Below are 16,280 nucleotides of genomic sequence, written 5' to 3' on the forward strand. Positions count from 1 at the left end.
TTTTTTACTACCTCATTTTTGGTCAGTTCAACTGCACATTCTCTTACACCTCATTCTAAGTGTCTCTCCACACCCCACTAGTACACCAGGGGTTGTAACATGCACAGCTCTTGCAGGCTATGAAATAATAAAGTTATAATTATGGGTAAAGGTTATTTGTTTATTTTTTAATCAAGGGCAAGAGTTTTACATTTTCTACTAAAAAATTCATAGGTGCTGACAAACATTCATACCAAGTGCCCATAAATACATACACATGGCCAGGGACTCCCAAATAGGCATTTGTTTGGCAGGGACCCTGATCTGTGACTGTGAGCATTTTCCTATTGTGAATAGAATTGAGCACAGAATCGTACTAGTAGCATTGTGTCTAGTAGTGGGTAGATGAGAAAAGAGCAGCATAGAGAGAAGCTTTCGACCTCAATACAAATTCTGACAATATTCTATTGCTGTGCCACCGTATCCGCTAAAAAGAACAGTGAAAATACTTCGACACTCCTATTGTTGTCACATTACATTAGCTGAAATGAGGAATTCCTCTGCATATCCTTCTGAGAAACGTACAGTACTTGTACACGTTTCACCAGGGTGGGGACATTTGACATTTTGACATTGATGGGAACACTGGCCATCGCAGGTGATCCAACCCTTGACCCTTTATGGAACGGTCTTCCCATGAACCAGTCCAACCTGCCAGTGCCATCCCAAAATATCTAGGTCTATCTAGAATATTTCGATTCCCAAAATACTTTATTATTGCTTATAAACAATTGTTTATTTTTCTGGGAATCCAATTCTAGATAGACCCCACTTTGTGAACCACTCAGCTAGGCTCACCCTTTTAATTTCAGATTGTAAAATGGTAATATCAGGAAGTTCACAAATCAGCCGCATGTATTCACGGAGGAGGGTAGAGCCATGGATGTAGACACACAGGTCAGCCTATACTGTATACAACACTTGAGCCAAAGTTATGACCATTCTGGTAATGTCAGGTCATTAGTCCTAAATGGGATTCTAACAAGGATGTTGGCAGTTAGTGAGAGAGAAATGACGTACATCCACCCATCAAAACATTACAGTGGAGAAAGGGTCCACGTGTGGTTGCTATGCCAACACCACTCATATTCAGGTCTCAGTCGTCCTTGAGGACATTCAATTACTTGAAATTCAGAATTTGACATGTGTTCATTGTCAAGACCACAGCAGCTGACGTCATAGCTCTATATAGTCTGTACCGTTAATGCTCATAAACGGAATAGGACAAATAATATATACTGCCATTAAAATCATGAGGAACGCTTGCTGGTCCACAGCTCCAAAGAACACCCTGTTACCAATAGCATCTCAGGGTCATGCTCTCTCTGAATCTGTAGAGGCTATACATCCCTCTCTATCTGTGACCCTAATGCAAGGCTATTTACTGTGTTTTGTATGCATACTTGTACTAGAAATACACCACTTAAAACAATATCTGATATTTAAAAAAAATAAACGTACTGAATTTTACTATCATGTACCTTACTACTATGCTAGATAATGCTACCATAATTATACTACTACCTATCATTCTAATATTCTATACTACTATGCAGTCAGAGTGTAACACTCAAGTTCGGCTCTATTTGACAAATAATGCCACTGAGCTGCCAGAGATGTACCCTTCCTGCTGACTTGTTGTTCACAATCTGTAAGTCGCTTTGGATAAAAGTGTCAGCTAAATTACTCAATGTAAATGTAAACGTGAAAATGTAATGAGAGGACAAAAGGGGGCTGGAACACACAGCTTATTGACAGCTTTTAATTGTGCAAACAGACTAACGTTTCAACACTACAGAGTCTGATGAATCGAAGGGTGGGACTGGCATTAGTCAGTGTACAAGTGCCACACCCCTAAAACCCATGACCGAAACAAAAGGAACATCTAAAAAATAAAGGTTCACTCAGTTGAGTTCACTCCCAAAATGTTTATTAATTAATTACAATTAAAATTAATTCCAAAAAGATGGAATGGATTTCATGCGCATATTTGGTGGTGGTTTTTGTTCTTGATCTATTGTGATGTTTCTTCTTGACTTATACAGCCCATGGGGGAAATTCCATGTAATCTCGGGCTATACAAATACATTCGATTTGATTTGATGTTGCAATGGTGTTGGTATACTGTATACATAAAGTGGCTTATGCATAAATGTTTTTTTGAGGCCATGTGAGAGTGGGAAGTGAATCTTCAGGAAATTCTACCACAAGATGGCACAACACACCAGCTAGACCAGGGGTTCCCAAACTTTTCAGGCCGCGACCCCCGAAATAACAGTGTCAGAGAGCCGCGACCCCCACTATTATAGGAGGGGGGGAAATGTAATTTTTTATTTTTTATTATTATTATTATTATTATTATTTTTTATAAATGGGAATGTAGTTTAGTTTAGTTTATTCGGATCCCCATTAGCCATAGCCACATGGTATGGTTGAAACATGCAAACGTTCAAACGCACACACACTAATAAGCATTGGAGGCTTTTAACCAGGGCCAGACTGGGGAAATCATTCAGGCCAGGAAATATAGTGCGAAATATAGCCCCAGTCAGGCCACTTTTTAAGCGTGGGTCTGTGGGTCCCCACCAGGACATTTTGTTACAAAGACTTAATTTCCTGCATTCTGGTGTAGGAATCTTTTTATGTGTACCCTTTAAATGCTGCAGTGTTTTTGATGGCATCACAAATTATTGTTAAAAAACAGGCTAGCATATGTATGATTAGCAACAACATTTAGATGGATTTTCAGTTTTTTGTAAGGGTCCCGCCTCCACCAATCACATGCGGCTCCCTTTGTGTGTGTGTGTGTGTGTGTGAGCAAGAGAGAGATAGAGAGAGATAGTTCTCCAACTTGTGTGAGTTGCAGTGATCTCCTGGTTGTTCCCCACCTAGGTTATCTAACTATTGGCCTGGCCTGCTTCTAAGTTCAGTGGCTTGACCGCCGTGGGGTGGCCCCCCACTTTTGGAACCCCTGAGCTAGACCACAAGATGCACAACACACCAGCTAGACCACAAGATGGCACAACACCAGCTAGAACATACAAATGTTGTATTTCTAGGGGCATGACGCTCTCTAGTGGTGGCTACTTGGAAAATCACATTATCAACAATCCATTGAAAGTATCTCAAGTGACACTCCAATACCACAAATGTATTTTATTCTAATGGTATTACATGCTTGAATTTTTTTTTTAATAATAATAATAACTATATATTATATTATAATATAATATATATTATATATATTCAAGCATTTTAAAGAATTAAAGGGGCACTTCACCCAAAAACAATGCTGATTTATCTCACAACTTATTTTTGGTTGTTGCACACACATTAATTTAGTTTGACAGTTATTGAGAGTAAATGGGTTTGAATGTGGCCACCAGTGAATCCTTGTGTTGTGTTAATTCCAGCTCGATGAAATGATAAGGTTGCAGTCCCTATAAGAAGGTATTGCTATCCTTTCATCTACATAATTTTATGCAGCTGTAATTAAAAGATCCACAAGGATTCAGTGACATCACTGGTGACTATATTCCAACAAATTTACTCTCAATAACTGTCAAACTAAAGGAACGTGTGCAGAACTGTTTTGAGAGCTTCTGGATGTGTGTGATATTATGTGCAAAATAAATCAGCATTGGTTGTTTTGGTGAAGTGCCCCTTTAACAACATGATAATGACTATTTCCAAAGACTGACAAGACTTTCTTCAACATTCGACACACTTGGATTCAGTTGGGACAGGATGTGACATCATGGAAGAGGTATCTCACCAGCAGCGCGCTGAGCAGATGGAGCTGGGAGGCTGGGAGATTTGAAACATGCCGTCATCCCTTTTTCATGCATATTTCCATTGTGGGACGCTCCTGGAAAGTGTGTTCTGGGTCAGATGGGGGGCTTGTCCCCTCTCTGAAAACGAGTGTGTGGCGGGCTGGGATGTGGGGAAGTGTGTGTGTGTGTCTCTGTGTGTCTGTCTGCCTGTGTGTGTGTGTGTGTGTGAACCACTAGTCTACCCGAACTATGAAAAAATAAATGTTGTTGTCGTTGAGGGGACATTGGTCAGAACCTACAAGGTAAATTAGCTATTTTCAGGTTAGAGGTTATGGTTTGGATCAGGTAGTGGTTATGATTAGGATAGGATAAATTAGATTGTTAGATGTAGTCATGTAGTCATTATAGAGAAGAGAGTCGATCCAGGCACTCAAAAAGATGTAAAATCCAGAGGGAAGATGGTTAAAAGGCCTTTATTAAAGGTGGCTAAGTCATTTAAAATCTAATCAACATGTTTCGACCATAGCGGTCTTCATCTTCCCTCTGGATTTTACATCTTTTTGAGTGCCTGGATCGACTCTCTTCTCTGAACTCTGCATTCCCGGTGATCCAAGAGCACCTTAACCTATATTGAACTGAGCTAACCAAGTTCTCCCTTTTGAGCACCTGGTTGTTTTTTCTCCTGCTTGCTGCATGTAGTCATTATAGTTAAGGTTATGGTAAGAAGTTAGGGATTGTGTGTGTGTGTGTGTGTGTGTGTGTGTGTGTGTGTGTGTGTGTGTATCTCTTCAGCTCAACCAAGTGTTACAGTTATGCTGTCCATTTTGGTTTTATTTTTTGTGGTTACACTGCACTATGAAAAGTAAATAAAACCCACGGTCCAAGATCCATGGGAAATCATGGAAATACACAAATTATGATTCGGGAATCACCTTTATTAGGAAAACAAATATGTACAGCAAACCTAACAGTTAATAATCCTACTGACTGACACATACAATGTGGGAAACAATTAGTGGACAAAGTCCATGTGTGGATAAGATAAGACGGGGGAGAAGGAAGTAGGAAGTGAGAAGGGACGACTGTAAAGAGCCTAATTAACCACGTCCCCTCGACTGACCTAGGAAGTATACTGAGACAATGGGACTGGTGCATAGGAGGGGACACGATATTTCACATCTGTTTTTATATCGACACACTCATCCTTGCTCCTCATATATATCACAAGAGAAGAATATTACTCCAGATTTCTGTTTGACAATTTTCAAAAACCTTTAATCGTGTATTTCTGCAACTGGTGAATGATTGTGTCAAAAAAATAAATAAAAATAAATAAAAACAATCCCATTGTCTCAACATACTTCCTAGGTCCAGCCTAGGTCTTCAGAAAAATAAAGTGAGTAAATTCCACGCCCACCGGACATCTCTGGAATCAGGATCATATTGATCATATTGATCGAGCAACAAAGTTTAGAATGCTGGTCCCAGTCAGCACTCGGGTAGTCGTTTACTTCCACAACGGCGACCAAACTGTCCTTATAATATAGGAACCTTTGGTCTGGCTGTGGAAAGGGGCGTGGTTAACTTAGACACTCTTGTTACTCCACAGGCACTGGAAAGTCATGGGGGTTGTTGACCTCTGGAAGGGCATGGTTGACCTCTGGCAGGGAGTGGTTGACCTCAGGTTGGTCACCACTGAGCTCAACATACTCCACTGAACCCTGCTGAGACACAAAAGAGATCCTATTGAAGATCCCATTGAAGATCCTATTAAAGAGGTCACAGAGTGGCAAGCAAGAGGTTCAAATCCATAATATGAATACCACCTAAACATTTTAATAAGAATACAACCACAAAACATGTCAACCCTGTCAGAGCACGTGTTTATACCACACTGATTCTTGAGAGTCGGGACAAAACACTTTTTAAATATTATATTTTGAGAATGCACACTATATTAATTAGAGTTATATATTCATGTAGAGAAAGGTCTGAGCTATTTAACCATGTAAAGGTGCGGGCTCTACATAGAAAAACATTTTCAACAAATTCACATGTTTCCCTTTGAAACTTGATTTGTGTTAACTCCGTCAGACACACAAAAAAGTATATAATTCTAATTATTCCAGTCCAACAAGAATCTAAAGTTCTGAAGTATGTTGTAATAGTGTTTAGTTACTCTGGTATGCAATAAAATATAATATATAAACCTCAGGTGTAATTTCACACTATTCTGAAAACCCAGAGTTAGAAATATTAGCATTTTCAAACTTTGTTTTTAATTTTGATATGATAAAAAAAGATCATTAAGTAAATAAGACACAAGAGGATGAAGATCTAATGCTCCTTTATTACTTAAACAACATAAACTGAAGAAGGAATTTGTATTTTCCCCAAGATTAACAAAAATAAATATCTGACGGTGTTGACAATGATCTGACGGTGTTGACGAGAAACTGACGGAGTTGACAAAATTGGATTTGCATCTCTGCTCAATTTTTTAAACAGATGGAAGTGACAATAATAAGAACTAATAACTCCTTGTCTTATACTGAACATTTTGTTAACTCAATTGTAATAAACAACAAACTTTACATACTGTTTCCAACTATTACAAAATGCACCGTTTCCAACAACAAAAACAGTAATGGAGAACAGGACCCCTTCTTTTCGTCCCTGTTTTCATCTACCTCCTCTCTACACCACTTCCTGATCTCTACTTTCTCACCCACTTCTCCTCTTCCTTTCCTTCTGCATTTCTGATTAGTTTCACTATGATGTCTTGAACTGGGCAGAAACAGACATCCTTCTTGCCACATTTGGGCTGAACCACATTTCTGTTGGACCATGGGGATGCAGAAATTCCACTTTCACATCTTGTTGCTCATTATCCACATCGATGGTCTTGGCTAGCCACCAGTGGTCATATACTACTGCTAACCAGTCTCCATTACTAAGGCTGCTAACAGTCGTTACTGTCACCGCACCCTCAGGACCTTTCAAAGGTTCTTCGTCCAACTCCTCCATTACATCTTCCATCTCATCTTCCATCTCATTTTCCATCTCCTCCCACAACATGGCCAGAGGTCTCTTCTTCCTTGCCCTCCATGTATCACTCTGCTGTTCTCCTGGGTTGCCATGGTAATAGGAGGTAGCTGGGCAGAAGCACTGGCAATCCAACATCTCGCTGCAAAAGCAGGATAGTTGTCTGTTGTGGATCCTGTCCTTATGTGCGATGATCTGGTGTATTTGTCTTGTTGAGGGAACCGGTTTGAGAGGATTCATGAGAAGTGTGTCGTATCTTTGCATGTCTTCTTCCACAATATGATACAGCTGAACACCATTCAGACTGTTTGAGACCTTTTTGAAGAATATGTGTCCATCCGTCACATAATTTCCTCTCAGGACCAGGTTGTCAGCTGTTCTTTTTACTGTTCCGCCAATGCCGTCTGGTGCGCCCTTACCATGAGAAGTGGGGAAGAAGTTCCACGTTGTCCTTTCAAACCCCAGTGTAGGTGGGATACCAGACAGAAGAAAAAAGTTGTTCTTGTTTGCTTGGACCATCAGACCAAAAGTGCACGGTGGTAACCTGTGGATATTTTGTCTTGATATCTTTTAGGACTGGATCCATTTGTGTCCAGATTGCTGCAGCATCCTGTCTCTTTGACTCTGACAGTGTGCAAAACCCTGCCTTTCCACCCTTAGTGTAATACATTCTGGTATGGAGTGTTATCTGTGTTATCTGTACCTTTGTTTAGACATTGTGAGCAGGCGCGAAGAAGGCAGGCCTCACTTGCTGGAGAGCAACAAACTAATTGAAAACTGTCATCCAGTTTGTTTGACTTCACAACACCAGACATTTTAAGGACCTCGAGCATTAAGCATGCATTTTCATGTATTTGACACAGACATGTCTTCCGATCAGATGCTTTTGGTGCTGTGACATAGAAGGGCCTCAGAGCACAGAATGAAGAATAGCTCAGCTTTACAGTGGGGTTCTTAATCTGGAATTCAGTGTGGAGGTTGAGCATGGAGTCTAGCAGGATCATTATGTGCCGCTTGATCTTGTTCCTGGTGATTGTGTCAGTCTTATCCGTTGTCACACGTGTAGAGTTCAGGAAGAAATCCTGAACAGTCTGTGTTATACCCTGTATTAATGTTGGCTTTTTCTGAGGCTGCTCCTTTTCTCTCATTAACTTGTAGGTTAACCCAAACTCTTTCATTTGTTGAAGAAGACGATACTTTTTAAGAATCATGCCTGATGACACACTCAGTGCTGGTTTTTGGCGCCGTGGGCCAGGAGTTTGTTTGTCTTCAGCTCTCTTCTGGGGATGTTGTGGAATAGAAGGGTCTTTTGGATTTTCGGATTCCTTACTTTGCTTCCTGATAGCATCTTCTTTGTTTCTGTGCCTGGAGAGTCCAGTTGTGATGTATTTGTAGCCTTTTTTCTGCGCATTATTGTTTTTATCAGGTTGTTTCGTTGCTTTGTTACATTTGTAATATTCTCTTTCATAGTTTTTATTTCTCTTGAATGCCTTTTTCGCATTTTACTTCGTTGCTTTTCCTGTCTGAGAGACTCCCTGCACTGTCTGGCATTGTTATCTAGAATATCCTGATCTGATTTTTATCTGATCCTGATTTTTCTTGAACTCTACACTTGTGACAACTGATAAGATTGAGACAACTGACTAGCAAAATATTATCCTGTTGATCACTCCATACCATAATGTATTACACTATGGATGGAAAGAGTCAGATAAAGGATGATGTAGCAATCTACAGTAGACACACATGGACCAGTCCTATATTAAGAATTATTATAAAGATATTAAGATGAAATATCCACAGTTTACCACCGTTCACCTTTGCTCTGATGATCTAAGTAAACAGTATAAGAACAAGAATAACTGTTTTCTTCTGTCTTGTATCCCTACTGGGTTATGAAATTTTACATCAATCAATCAACCACGTAGACAAGTGATATATTTATATTTATGTATTAACACATGTGCTGGGAAAGTAAGACAATTATTCAATAAGCAGACCACCGCCTGCCCATGCTCTAAAAGTCAGAAGTGTATTGTAATGCATGCTATTATATGCACACTTCTGTGCAGATACAACTCTGAAATAACATTTAAATCCTTTACCATGTTCAAAAATAGTATAATAATAGCATATTATGAGGTTATTGATGGATTTGTCAACTCCGTCAGCTTACACGTCAACTCCGTCAGACACAAAATCTGACAGAGTTGATGTCTGACGGAGTTGACAAAAAGGCACACATTTTCCCTCCAAGCCTGTATTGTGCACTGCAGCTAGCTAGTTTTTTGGCAGTTGCTAGCTGTCTTAATAATCTCACTGAAACACTTGCATTCAATCCACTATTGTTTTTTAAAAGTATAATAACGGAGAGATGGTGTTGACATGTTCCAGCTGTGACCATAGGAATATTGACATTGTTTGTCTAAAATATCAAAACGTATCAAATTTACCAGACCATGTGTGGTAGTGTTGCATTCACCACAGGCAGGGAAAGGAAAAGGGGTCCTCAGGGATAGAGCTGGCCATGCTATTGGCTGATTTAATTAGGTTTATGAAAAAGTCTGACAGAGTTGACATAAACTGAGGACACAACTTTGATAGGCAGATTTCTATGGAAAATATTATTTGAGTTTCATGGCATGCATTGTTTTATACATTTATAACCCTTATCCTTGATTTGATATGTATGTTTTCACAAGTGGAGAGGTTTTTCAAGCTTTTTTGGGCTGGTCAATAATGTGACCCTTGCTGAGGACAAGGAAATTAACATGGGAGCTTCTAACCACAGATTATACATTTAAACAAATATCCCCCAAAAAACAAATATATGTGCTAAAACATAACATCAGTATACACAATACCTTTAGATTGAACTTTGTGAGTATGTCAATCATTATTAATTTCTTTATTTTTTTATATAAATTAGACTTTTCTATGTAGGACATGTTTTGTCCCGACTCTCAAGAATCAGTGACCACTGAGTGGAAATTAATGAATTCTCTCACACGCTGAAGCCTGTGCTTAAGATGCTCTGTCGCATCACACTGTGCTGTGTATCTCAATGTTAAAGGAAGATTTAACTTTCACAGCAGCAGAGGGTTTAGGCTCCTCACCCGCTGCACAATCAGCCATGTGTGTGTGAGGTTTGATTTGATTTTTTTTTATTTGAAATCTTTATTTCAAACATGCAATGAATACAAACAAACAATAACAAAAGCAAAACACAACTCAATCTACATGTTCGAAAAGGAGTAGGAAGAAGTATACACTTATTTAATCCTACCCATTTTCCACTACTCAAATGAGTGTACTATTTAAAAATATATATATATATGCAAAACAAAAAAAACAAAAACTATATATGTAAAACATGAAAGAAATAAAATAAAAATGTAAACACCCGTGAATATCAAGTCCCTTCCTCATCCCTGTACCTTGTGAACATCATTTCCTTATACATCAGTTTGAATTGTCTCATGTTTGGACATTGCTTTAGCACCACATTTAGACTGTTCCATAGTTTCACTCCACATATCGAGATGCAGTGTCTTCTCATGGTAGTGCGTACATTTAGCACTTTTAAATTGTGTTCTCCCCTCAGATTATACCCCCCTCCCTATCAAAGAACAATTCTTGAATGTTTCTTGGAAGTGCATGACTTTTTGCTTTATACATTAATTGTGCCGTTTTAAATTCCACAAGATCATTTAACTTCAATGTCTTTGACTCCAAAAACAATATGTTAGTGTGATCACGATAACCTGCAATGTGAACTATCCTTATGGCCCTTTTTTGGAGTATAAAAAGTGGTTGTAGTGTAGACTTATAATTGTTTCCCCAGACTTCAGCACAGTAATTTAAATATGGTAAAACTAGTGAACAGTAGAGAATGTAGAGTGATTTTCTATCCAGAATGTGCTTTACTTTACTCATGACTGAAATGCTTCGTGAGAGTTTAGATTGGACATGTTTTATGTGAGGTTTCCAACAGATTTTATGGTCTATTATTACACCTAGGAATTTATTTTCATAAACTCTTTCAATAATCACATCATTTATTTTAACTTGTACCTGAGTATCCAATCTACAGTTTCCAAACAACATAATTTTAGTTTTGCTCAAGTTCAATGATAATTTGTTTCTATCAAACCATTCCTTCAATTTCTTCATTTCAGATGTGATGACCTCTAAAAGCTGCTGGACATTCTCACCAGAAAAGAAAAAGATTAGCGTCATCCGCAAATAAAATACATTTAAATATATTGGATACTTTACATATCTCGTTAATGTACAAGATGAACAGTTTTGGACCCAACGCTGACCCCTGGGGGACACCACAAGCAATGTGATTGTGGGTACTTCTAGTATTGCTATATACTGCTATACTACAGGGGACACTGGCCTGTTTACACACTCATGCAATGGGTACCAAAAACATTATGGGGACAAATATGGGTGTCCCCATAACACAAATTAGGTTATGGTTATGATTAGGTTATGGTTATGATTAGGTTATGGTTAGGGTTAGTTACAGAAGGCATGTAAGTCTATGTAATGTCCCCATATTTCACATAAACAAACATGCGTGTGCATGTGTGTGTGTTTGTGTATATGTAGGGTTGCAACATTTTAGGAATATTCAACATTTTATTATATATTGTATTGGAGTGCTCTACACGTGTGATGGGAGAATGCACGCAATGCAATGCAGAAGGGTTGTACTTCTGCTGAATTCACATTAGATGGGAGGCTGCAAAGTCTGTCTACTCTAAAGGGTTCACTCAGCTGCAATATTCTCAAATTAGATTAATTATTTATACAATTTATATCAGTAAAAACACCCATGGAAATTCCTTAAGGCACTATCACTGGTTTGAAATACAAGTGTAGTCTTAATTTATGGCAAAGCATCTTAATTTTGCCCAGAGACAGTGGATGTATCCTAATTTAGTAATACCACACACACACACACACACACACACACACACACACACACACACACACACACACACACACACACACACACACACACACACACACACACACACACACACACACACACACACACACACACACACACACACACACACACACACACACACACACACACACACACACACACACACACACACACACACACACACACACACACACACACACACAGGCATTATGTGTTGCAGAACATTCTCAGTCAAGTATATTTATATTTCACAGATCTTGAGCTAAAAAGGGGAAAAAATGTGGTGCGACAGTTTTAACAGATATAGCCTGACATTACTGGAAGATAAGAAATGCAGAAGTCATTAACAGAAGTACATTAAAACGATAGATAGAGCTTTTGCATGGACTCAGTAATTTCCCACTGCAAGATATGTTTAAGAAACACAATTTAAAATGTTCACTTCAGTTATCAATTGAACTTTAATTAAATTAGTTGACTCTTTACCTTGTATTATTGTATTGGAGTGCTCTACACATGTGATGGGAGAATGCACTGCAGAGGGTTGTAATTTGGCTGAATTCACATTAGATGGAGTGGTAGGTGTCCTGCCTTAACACCCCCCCCCCACCTGGGATGGTGTGAAGTCTGTCCAAAGAGTATTTTTCACAGATCTTGGGTTAAAAAGGATGTAAGTGTTTTGACAGTTTAAACAGATATAGCCTGACATAAGATAAGAAATGCAGAAGTTATTAACAGAAGTACAGAAAGGCTATTTAGAGTTTTTGCATAAACTCAGTACTTTTCCACTGCAAGAGATGTTTAAGAAACACAAGTACAATTTTTCACTTCAACTATCTAACAGTTTCTGTCCTTAGTCCTAAATTATAATTTTCCTAAACATAAAACATATCACATTTAATTATTTTCTTAGAATATGTTTAATTTGCAGTACGTAGTTTTGTCGTTGCCACCATCTTTAGTGTTATGGATTTCCCCATTAAAAACTACTACAGTGATCTGTTGCCTCATAGACTGTCTCTGGTTACTACACGTGATGGAGGAGTGCACTGAATGCAAACTGCAGAGTTGCAATTCAACTGAATTACCATTAAATGGGGATATTTTACCCAAACATGCCACAATACCTAGTATTACCTTAATATGTGTATTTCCCCCCAAAATAAGATCCCTATTATAAGATAAAGATAAGATGATCCTTTATTAATCCCCTTGGGGAAATTCAGGTGTCAAAGCAGCATGGGGGTGGGGGGGGGGATACAGAGCTTCACAGTCCGATACATACTATAGATACAATATAAAAAGTACAAAATACAAGATAGTACAATGAGTGCACAATCCTATCCTATCCTAACCACTACCTGATCCAAACCATAACCTCCAACCTGAAAATAGCAAATTTACCTTGTGGGGTCTGACCAAAGAAAATATTTTCATAGTTCCTGTGGTTCTCAAACCTTTTCTGTCCACAAGACAGAAAAGCAAAACATTTTGAGGCCCCCTCACCCAACAAAATAGTAATGAAATGGGCCAAGTTTAAATGTATTGAGATAACATCAATACATCATCCTGTCGCCAAGTAGTAGTGGTTTCCAAGAGCTGCTCAATATCTGTTCCGATTATGGAGTAAGGTCTATGACGTGACATACAATGCTAAGAAGAGTGTCATTCTGATTTGCAGGACTAAAAGCGATAAGGATATTTCTTCTGTCTGGGCTGGTGCTGGCCATCTGCTGTAGTACAAAATATTTGGGTCACATTATTACTGATCAAATGAGTGATGATGATGATGACATGTACCGACAGCGGCGTGTACTGTGTGCTCAAGCTAACATGCTGAGGAAGAAGTTCCATTTCTGCTCTGCTGGGGTGAAAGTTAACCTGTTTAGGGCATACTGCACTCCTCTCTATACTGCCCCCTGTGGGTGAAAGTGAACCTGTTTAGGGCCTACTGCACTCCTCTCTATACTGCCCCCCTGTGGGTCAGGGTGAAAGTTAACCTGTTTAGGGCATACTGCACTCCTCTCTATGCTGCCCCCCTGTGGGTGAAAGTTAACCTGTTTAGGGCATACTGCACTCCTCTCTATACTGCCCCCTGTGGGTGAAAGTTAACCTGTTTAGGGCATACTGCACTCCTCTCTATGCTGCCCCCCTGTGGGTGAAAGTTAACCTGTTTAGGGCATACTGCACTCCTCTCTATGCTGCCCCCCTGTGGGTGAAAGTTAACCTGTTTAGGGCATACTGCACTCCTCTCTATACTGCCCCCCTGTGGCTCAGGGTGAAAGTTAACCTGTTTAGGGCATACTGCACTCCTCTCTATACTGCCCCCCTGTGGCTCAGGGTGAAAGTTAACCTGTTTAGGGCATACTGCACTCCTCTCTATACTGCCCCCCTGTGGGTGAAAGTTAACCTGTTTAGGGCATACTGCACTCCTCTCTATACTGCCCCCCTGTGGGTGAAAGTTAACCTGTTTAGGGCATACTGCACTCCTCTCTATACTGCCCCCCTGTGGGTCAGGGTGAAAGTTAACCTGTTTAGGGCATACTGCACTCCTCTCTATACTGCCCCCTGTGGGTCAGGGTGAAAGTGAACCTGTTTAGGGCATACTTATAATTATGAAATGTTGCAATCCCTTTGCTAGAACAATAACATACATAACAATGCAGTTCACTCACACTCAGACAGTGTGCTTCTTCAAAAATAGTGAGAAATCTCACCAAGAGCGAGATAAGCTTTGTCTAATTTTCTTGACTTGGTTTTTGGTTGATTGATGTTACCGTCACACTTCTTTCACTTGTTTGTTTCTTTTTTTTAACAATTTTTTTTTATTTTTTTTGACAAGAGAAGCATTAACAGTAAATATCTCAATAAATCACAGGAATATACATTAGTGTATTTGAATCAATAAATGTAGGTTATGAGATATATACATAATCCCCATTATACAATACAGTACATACATATGCTCTTGCTCGTTCTTCTTCCCCCCCTCAGGACCCCCCTTGGATAATCCATCCATTATTCGTTTCTAACCAGAGATTACAATTCATATGATTCACTTGTTTGTTTCTGAAGCATTGTGATTAATTTACCAGAGAAAACAACAACAATTGATTCAATTTGCAATTGAACATTTCTAAATTATTGACATGTTGACTACTATCCTTAGGTCACATGGGTAGTTGCCTCTCTGACACCACCTACTGAATACCCAGAGTAGGAGATGAGCCTTGAAGTTTATTTATGTCAGTCAATTCTGTGTAGTGTGGAGGATGCCTACTGTACATGGTGTAACCTACATGATTATTGCTTTTTATCTATTGACTCATTATAGCTACTTTATTATCTTGAGTGAAATAATAACTATCCAGTTTTTATAGTGTAACGTTAAATCATTGAATGTAGAGAGAGAGAGAGAGGAGAGAGAGAGAGAGAGAGAGAGAGAGAGAGAGAGAGAGAGAGAGAGAGAGAGAGAGAGAGAGAGAGAGAGAGAGAGACTAACTATCGGGCTCAGCCCCTTCCAATTCCTCACTGTTGCAGCTGGAGTTGACGTCAATAACGAAAGTTATCAAATGCGAGAGAAACGCACAGCTGATTGATTGATTGATTGATTGATTGAAAATGTTATTAACAGATTGCAGAATGGGTACAATACAGTACAGCTCAATACACACAATTGTTAAGGGGATGCAGACTTTCGTCTTGTTTACATCAGGGTCCCCCATTTTCAATTCATCTTAACATATATGACATACATGACATACAGATTGTCATAATCACGGCGAGAGCCTTCTTCAGTCCTCATCCTCCCCCACTTTCACGACGGAAGCCTCACTCACCCCTTATCCTCTCACACCCATATATGGGCAGCATCCATTCCCCGGATTCACACGCTGCCAAGCTCATCAATCAACGCGGCTGTTTCTCATCCCCTGATTCACACGCTGCCAGCTCTTCACTCAACACGGCTGTCACTCATCCCCTCAACAACAAGATGGTACATCAACTGGCAAATCCTGTTCCATCTTCGTGGGAGTGTTAAACTACCTTCCTAGGTACGAAGACTGAACCTAAGCCTTGCAAACCTGTACTTGTTGATATTCCTTGACCTAACCTTTGTTCTCCATGTGCCCAGGACCTCCGCTCCAGTACACCTCCTACCTGCACATCCCATGCTGCACAAGGAGTGCTCCTGCTCTCACCCACGACACAGCCCTGTGTCTACCTGCCTCGTGCTGCACAAGGAGTACACCTGTCCTAACCTCAAGAACATTCTCCCGTACTGCACAAGGAGTGCACCTGTACTAACCCCAAGAACATTCCTGTACCTGTCTGTCACACATTCCAAATGGTCAAACTGTCTGCTTGGGGAAACTATATTAAAACACCCTAAAACGCTCCATTCTCTCTCCTCCTGTGTTCTGCTATTAGGCTCCGCCAAATCCCATCCTCACACAGAT

General features: G+C 39.6%; 1 protein-coding gene across 6 annotated transcripts in view; it reads right to left on the bottom strand.

The window, feature by feature from the left end:
- Positions 1 to 4,732: 4,732 nt before the first annotated feature.
- pecam1b (platelet and endothelial cell adhesion molecule 1b) overlaps positions 4,733 to 16,280 on the bottom strand; it is a 49,604-nt gene continuing 38,056 nt past the window's right edge. For 4 of the 6 annotated variants that reach the window (XM_084318044.1, XM_084318049.1, XM_084318051.1 and 1 more), the window contains one exon: positions 4,733 to 5,536. In XM_084318044.1, the coding sequence (XP_084174170.1) occupies positions 5,411 to 5,536 (126 nt within the window). In that variant the 3' untranslated portion in view covers positions 4,733 to 5,410. Of the gene's footprint in view, positions 5,556 to 16,280 lie in introns of all 6 variants that reach the window. The other 2 variants (XM_084318047.1, XM_084318048.1) reach the window with 2 other exon arrangements.

This window comes from Notolepis coatsorum, assembly GCF_963971535.1.
Source record: "Notolepis coatsorum genome assembly, chromosome: 7".
In the NCBI taxonomy this organism is placed as follows: Eukaryota; Metazoa; Chordata; class Actinopteri; order Aulopiformes; family Paralepididae; genus Notolepis; species Notolepis coatsorum.